General features: G+C 36.9%; 1 protein-coding gene across 1 annotated transcript; it reads right to left on the reverse strand.

Annotated features, from left to right (window-relative positions):
- Positions 1–6,172: 6,172 nt before the first annotated feature.
- OR8S2 (olfactory receptor family 8 subfamily S member 2) lies at positions 6,173–7,090 on the reverse strand. The gene is given in 1 exon segment (NM_001391014.1): positions 6,173–7,090. A coding segment is annotated over 1 exon segment (918 nt).
- Positions 7,091–7,467: the final 377 nt, after the last annotated feature.

The following is a 7,467-nucleotide window of genomic DNA, read 5'->3' on the forward strand; positions in this document are numbered from 1 at the left end:
AACAAAAAAACAGCCGATTACTTGGGAAAAAATATTTACAAGCTACTTATCCGACAAAGGGTTAATCTCCATAATTTATAAAGAACTCACACAGCTCAACAACAAAAAATCAAACAACCTGATCAAAAAATGTGCAGAAGACATGAACAGACATTTCTCTAAAGAAGATATAAGGAGTGCCAATAGACACATGAAAAGATGCACATCATCACTAATCATCAAGGAAACGGAAATCAAAACTACACTAAGATATCACCTTACACCCATTAGATTGGCAAAAATATCCCAAACCAAGAGTGACAAATGTTGGAGAGGTTGTGGAGAAAAAGGAACCCTCATACACTGTTGGTGGGAATGCAAACTGGTGCAGCCACTATGGAAAACAGTATGGAGATTTCTCCAAAAGTTAAAAATAGAAATACCTTATGACCCAGTCATCCCACTACTGGGTATCTATCCTAAGAAGCTGAAATCAGCAATTCCAAGAGTCCCATGCACCCCTATGTTCATTGCAGCATTATTTGCAACAGCCAAGACGTGGAAACAACCTAAGTGCCCAGCAACTGATGATTGGATAAAGAAGATATGGTATATATACACAATGGAATACCACTGAGCCATAAAAAAGGACAAAATCGTCCCATTCACAACAACATGGATGGACCTTGAGGGTATTATGTTAAGCAAAATAAGCCAGACAGAGACAGACGAACTCTATATGACTACACTCATAGGTGGAAGTTAACATATAGACAAGGAGAACTGATCGGTGGTTACCAGGGGAAAGGGGGGGCTGGGGGGAGGGCACAAAGGGTGAAGTGGTGTACCCACAACATGACTAACAATAACGTACAACTGAAATTTCACAAGGTTGTAAACTACCATAATCTTAATTTTAAAAAAGTTACCATCACAAGAAAAAAATGTTGTAACTGTGTATGGTGATGGATGTTAACTAGACTTATTGTGGTGATTATTTCACAATACATACAAAAATTGAGTCATTAGGTTATATACCTGTGACTAATATAATGTTATATGTTAATTATACTTTTAAAAAACTTCTAGAAGGAAATATAGAAGAAAATCTCTGTGACCTTGTGTTAGGCAAAGATTTCTCAGGATAGGAAAAGCAGGAAACGTAAAAGAAAAAAATGAGTTAGACTTCATCAAAATTTAAAAATTTGCACTTTAAAAGACACTGTTAAGAATACAAAAAGAAGAACCACAAACTAGGAGAAAATATTTACAAAACATAGATTTGACAAGGACTGGTGCCCAAGATATATAAAAACTCCTACTACTTAATAAAAAAATCCAATTTAAAAATGAGCAAAAGTCTTGAACACTTCATAAAAGACAAATGCCTACTAAACATATGAAATAGTGTTCAACATCACTAGTCATCAGGGAAATGCCAACTAAAAGCACATGGATATTTCCTTAGACATTCACAGAAATGGATAAAATTAAAGAGTGACCACACCAAACGCTGGTGAGATGGGACACAACCAGAACTCACCAACACTGTTGGTGGAACTACAGTTTGACATAACTCCTTTGGAAAAATGTCTGGCAATTTCTCATAAAACTTACACCTATTTATGACCCTATAATTCCAATACTAGCTATTTCCCAGGAGAAATGAAAATAATCACGCACAAAATGGCTTTTAAAAGAGTGTTCAGGGGCTGGCCCCGTGGCCGAGTGGTTAAGTTTGCGCGCTCTGCTGCAGGCGGCCCAGTGTTTCGTTGGTTCGAATCCTGGGTGCGGACATGGCACTGCTCATCAAACCACGCTGAGGCAGCGTCCCACATGCCACAACTAGAAGGACCCACAATGAAGAATATACAACTATGTACCAGGGGGGTATGGGGAGAAAAAGGAAAAAAATAAAATCTTTAAAAAAAAAAAAAAAAAAGAGTGTTCATAGCAGTTTTATCCATAATAGCCCCAGGCTGGAAACAACCCAACAGAATCGATAAACAAATAATGATACATTCATACAGTGGTATATTACTCAACAATAAAAAGAAACAAATTACTGATAACATGGACCAATATGGATGAATCTCAAAAATGTTGAATGAAAGAAGCTTGACACAAAATCATGCATACTGTATGATTCTGTTTACAGGATGTTTTGCAATAGACAAGACTAATCCATAGTGGAAAAAGCAGAACAAGTGGGGAAGTGGGGACAAGAATTGACTGGAAAGGGACATGAGGTAGTTTGCTTGAGTGTTGGTTTGCTCTATATCTGAATAAGGATTTGAGTTACACAGCAGTTTGCATTTATCAAAATTCACTGAATGACATTCTTAATATTTCAGCATGTAGATTTTATCTCAAAAGAAAAAGAGAAGGTGTAGTCAAATTTTGAACTATAGTTAACGATATGCATACCGAAGTATTTAGGGTGAAGCATACAGATGTCTGAAACTTTTCCTGAAATGCATTTTAAAAAGGTGGATTGATGAAGGGATAGATGGATAGGTAGGTTATAAGGCACACATACTAAAACATTAATAGTAAAGTTTAAAGGTGATTATATGGATGTTTATCATAGAATTCTTTCAACTTTGTGGTATATTTAAACGTTTTATTTTTTAATTAAATTGAAAAAATTATTAGAATATTGTAAGTAAAAAAAAACCAATGAAATTTAAAACATTAAATAATAATAGAAAGAAATTAGAAGTCACTAAAATTGATTCATGAACAAATATAAAAACCCAAATATACCACTAAACATTAAAGGAATTAAATTAGTAATCAAAATTTTCCTCTACAACAACAACAAAAAGACAAGAAGCCTTTGAATTTTACTTTTATTTATTTTTCTTCAAAATTTTAAAGATGAGTTTTATAAAACCTTCAAGGAAGTGATAATCCATTTTAATGCAAATATTTTAAGAAAATACAAAGATGAAAGAAAATGTACTATTGGTACCAAGATCAGCTGTCTAGAATAGGCAAATCTATAAGGGCAAAAAGTAGGTTAGTGATTGCCTAGGGCCAGGGTTGTGGGGAAGGAATGGAGAGTGACTGCTCAGGGGTATGGGGTTTATTTGCGGTGATGAAATGTTTTGTGATTGAGTTGCAGTGATGGTTCATAATTATTGTGAACATGCTAGAGACCACTGAACTGTATGCTTTGAATAGGTGAACTTTGTGATGTGTGAAACATAATGTCAATAAAGCTGTGGAAAAGAAAACACTAGATGGAGAAAAAAATTATACTATCTCATTTATGAACATAAATAGGAAATTCTTAGTTAAATATTGGCAAAAGTTAACTCAGTTTTTACTACTCTACCTAAATAGGGTGATTTCAGGAATGCAGCAATTCTTCAACACTAGAACACCTACCGATACAATTTATTACTAAAAAATTAAATCACAAAAACCATATGACTATTCCAATAAATTTATTTTTTATTCCACATGTATTTAATGCATGCCTATGATGTGAAAGACACCATACACTAGAAAACAAATGAGAAAAATTCCTGGTCCTCAATAGAAACAGAAAAAGCATTTGATAAAATTTTACACCAATTCCTAGCAACATATGGTTAGAAGAGAACTCATAATGAGTTAAAGATATTGATCAAAAACAGAACACACATCATCGTTAACACTGGAACATGAGAAACTTTCTTACTGATCCCAATAAAAAGATGTTTGTACTAGAGTTCCTGGCCACTGAATTAACTTTAAAAATTAGATAGATAAAAACTGCATAGAAAATGAAAAAAAATTCTTCCCCTTTATTTAAGATGAAATAATTAAAATGTAATTTAAAAATCCATCAGTATCTATAAACAAGCCATTAGAACTAGGAAGATAGTTCAACAAAACTGCCAGACACAAGATCAGTGTACAAAATACCGCAGCATTCCCATACACTAGAAATAACCAAGTAGTAAATGTAATTGAATTTTTAATTCACAATGGAAACAAAAAAAATGGTAACATATCTAACAAAATTTTGGTATGACCTTAATCAAAATAATTTTCACCAATGACAACAGTAGAACAGTCTTGGTTAATGAAAATGTTGTTGAACCTCTCATAATCACCACCTTGCCCAGCCATGGCCACATTGTTTATGAGTCCATGTACTAGAACGAGGCTCACCTGAAGAGAAGAGATTGGCATTCACATGGCAGACTGTTCTACTCCTAATTATTTCAAACTGCTTTGGCAGTGGAGTCCCTCTGGTGAGAATTAATCCTAGATATATTCTCAGTTTTTTTGCCCACAATTTACACATTCAAAATACATTTATTGTGCAATGAGCTTGCTTGAAACTATTTTAATAATTTTGAAAAGTAGTGAAGATGCCTGAAAATGTCCTTCATCTTTTTGAGTATATATTATTGTTTGCTGCTGGGGAGTGTAGAGTGAAGGGGAAGAAAACAATTGACAGTTTGTAAATAAGTAAAAACTAGAAGATAATTTCAGAAAGAAATAATAATTCATTTCTGACCATGATAATTTTAATCCACACACCTCTCCCAAATCTCCTAATTCTCCAATCGTGTTTCATGTTTTAAGGGGCCTTTGCTGAAATTCTGTTGGCTTCTTTTTGGAGTTTGCCACAGGTGCTGTGCAGCACTTGCTCTGCCACTGACTCTCTCATGTTCTGCCATTTCTGCAGCATCGTTAGGGCTGAGTGGCAGAGCTACCTGTCTAGCAGTGTGTATGAGCTGGGGAATCTTCTCTCGTTGTCCTCATCAAAGCTGAAGATGGTTGGCCATTAGATAAATGGTTTGAAGCATTATAAACAAATGTGTAATTTATAGTCTCTACTGGACATGCGTAGGTCCAATAAATAATTTCAAATATCCCAGTTATCCTTGGCTGTTTATACTTGCAATTACATTGTGGTACCAATATATATTTTTTAGGTCTTTTCTTTGCAAATGACAGAATCAAAATCTGACTTACTTAAGCAAAATAAAATAAGACAACAACAATAATAAAGCATTAAAAAGGGAATTCGTGAGTCAGCTCTGATGGGCTGGTGGTTAAAGTTCAGCATGCTCTGCTTCAGTGGCCTGGGTTCAATTTCCATGTGTGGAACCACACCACTTGTCTGTCAGTGGCCATGCTGTGGTGGCAACCCACATAGAAGAACTAGAAGGACCTACAACTAGAATATACAATGATGTACTGGGGCTTTGGAGAGGGGGAAAAAAAAGAGAGAGGGGAAGACTGGCAACAGATGTTAGCTCAGGGAAAATCTTTCCCAGCAAAAAAAAGAAAAGTCTGGAAAAAAAGCCAAAACAGAATTCATGAACTGGGTCTGGGGTAGTTCACAGCATCAAGGGGAGAGTCAGTGTGTCAATGTGGTAGAGAAAATAGGCTTTGGGGTAAGTTCATTTGGTTTCAAATTCTATCCCCACACTTACCTCTGTAAGTCAGTTTCCTCTTTTCTAAAATAAGGATAACTAAAGTATTTACCTAAAGTATTTGTTGTGATATTTCAATGGGATAATGTACGTAAAGTTCTTAACACAGTGCCTGACATGATGTGCATATCTAATCATGTGCTTTTATTATAATTCATCTACGTATATATCTGCCTTGAAAGGACAGAATCTAGGATAACACTAGTGATCTTATCAGCAGGGCCACTGGGATAGGCTGTCAGAGTGCCTCGTGACCTCTGCCTTTCTAAAATCTCTTCAAGATTAAAATTCCTAAGAGAGCGAATGGTCTGGCCTTGACCATGTGCTTGTTCCTGTACCAGCCACTGCCAGGAAGAATGAGTGAATAATGAGCAGCGATGGGGAAGGATTTGGGGACACCACGATTAACAGTCTCACTGGAAGCATATTGAACAAGTGGAGCTTAGTTACTGGAAGAAAGGTAAAGAGACTGAGCAGGCAATAACAATGTCTACCACACTGTGTGTAATAAACTCAATATTTTTGTAAGAGAAATTGCTAGACAAAAGTTTCATCCATCCACCTTCCTCTGACTAGGACTGAACTGATAACATTCTAAGAAAATAACTATCTTTTCTTAAGTATTTTTAAGAAAAGATGTAAGGGATCTTGCAGGTCCTGACATCAGAGAGTCCTCCTTAATATCCAGGCACTATTTATTTTGCTTCTATCCAGTTTCCTCATTATTCTGGTTTTGAAGTCTATTTGAAATGTTAGAAACCTTTTCTCAACATTCTTCTCACAGCTGCCTTCACCTCCTTGTTCTTCAAGCTGTAGATGAGAGGATTCAGCATGGGAGTGACCACACTGTACTGCAAGGAGAAGATTAACTCTTGAGTGGGTCCTGAATTTGGCATGAGATAGCGGAGTAATCCTGAGCCATAAAAGAAGCTCACTGCAGTGAGGTGGGAGGAGCAGGTAGAGAAGGCCTTGCTTCTGCCTGAGGTGGAGCTGATGCTCAGGATGGTGAATAAAATTCGAACATAAGAGAAAAATATCAGGAGGAAATTTCCAAAGAAATGCAGGAGGCTTGAGCAAAGAAGGGCAGTAAAACTTGCAGACACATCAGAGCAAGACAAAGGGTAGAGAGAGGGCAGCTCACAGCTGAAATGGTGGATATTTTGAGCCTCACAGAAGTCTAAATTGAGAGCTACAAGGATATTAATGAGAGCATCCAGAAAAGCCAAGCCCCATGAGCCGCATACCAGCCCCATACACAGCTCTCTGTTCATCAGCTGGCCATAGAGCAAAGGCGAGCTGATGGCAACATAGCAGTCATAGGCCATGACAGTGAGTAGGCAGGATTCAGTGCCCCCAGTGGCAAACACAAAGAAGACCTGAGCCATGCAGCCCTCAACTGAGATAGTTTTCTTCTCAGACAGGAGGTTCTCCAACAACTTGGGCACAGTGACAGAGGAGTGGCAGAGATCCAGGAAGGACAATTGTCCCAGGAAAAAGTACATGGGGATATGAAGGTGAGAATCAACTCTGATCACCAGCAGCAGCATCAGGTTCCCCATCAGGGTCAGGAGGTAAATAATAAGGAACAGCACAAAGAGCAGAGCCTGGGTCTGGGAGTCAACAGACAGGCCGAGGAGGATGAACTCAGAGACAACACTGTGGTTTCTCATTGCCTTCAGTATTTTCCTTGGAATGTAAGAAATAAATCAGGTGAAGCCTCTTCTTATGTCTAACGGATATTCAAGTGTTTTAATGCTCATTCACAACATTTCATGACCTCTCAAAAATTTATGTTCTGAAATAACAAACTTCCCTGAGTCTCTAGCTTTCCTAAAACCTGCAGGATCTCAACTCCCAGTCCACTTTTATTGTTCTTTCTTTAATGTCTTAGAGTTTATTTTTTGTTGTTGTTTTATTATTAAAGCTACTGGAGGATGTTTGAAAACTATTAATAATAATCCAGTAGAAAGGGAAAAATTGCAGGAGGAATAAGAGAAAATTTCAGAAATGGTATCTCCGAGAGCAGTTGGCTTTCAGAGCAGAAGCA

The sequence above is a fragment of the Equus caballus genome, chromosome 6 (genome assembly GCF_041296265.1).
Source record: "Equus caballus isolate H_3958 breed thoroughbred chromosome 6, TB-T2T, whole genome shotgun sequence".
NCBI classification, from domain to species: Eukaryota; Metazoa; Chordata; class Mammalia; order Perissodactyla; family Equidae; genus Equus; species Equus caballus.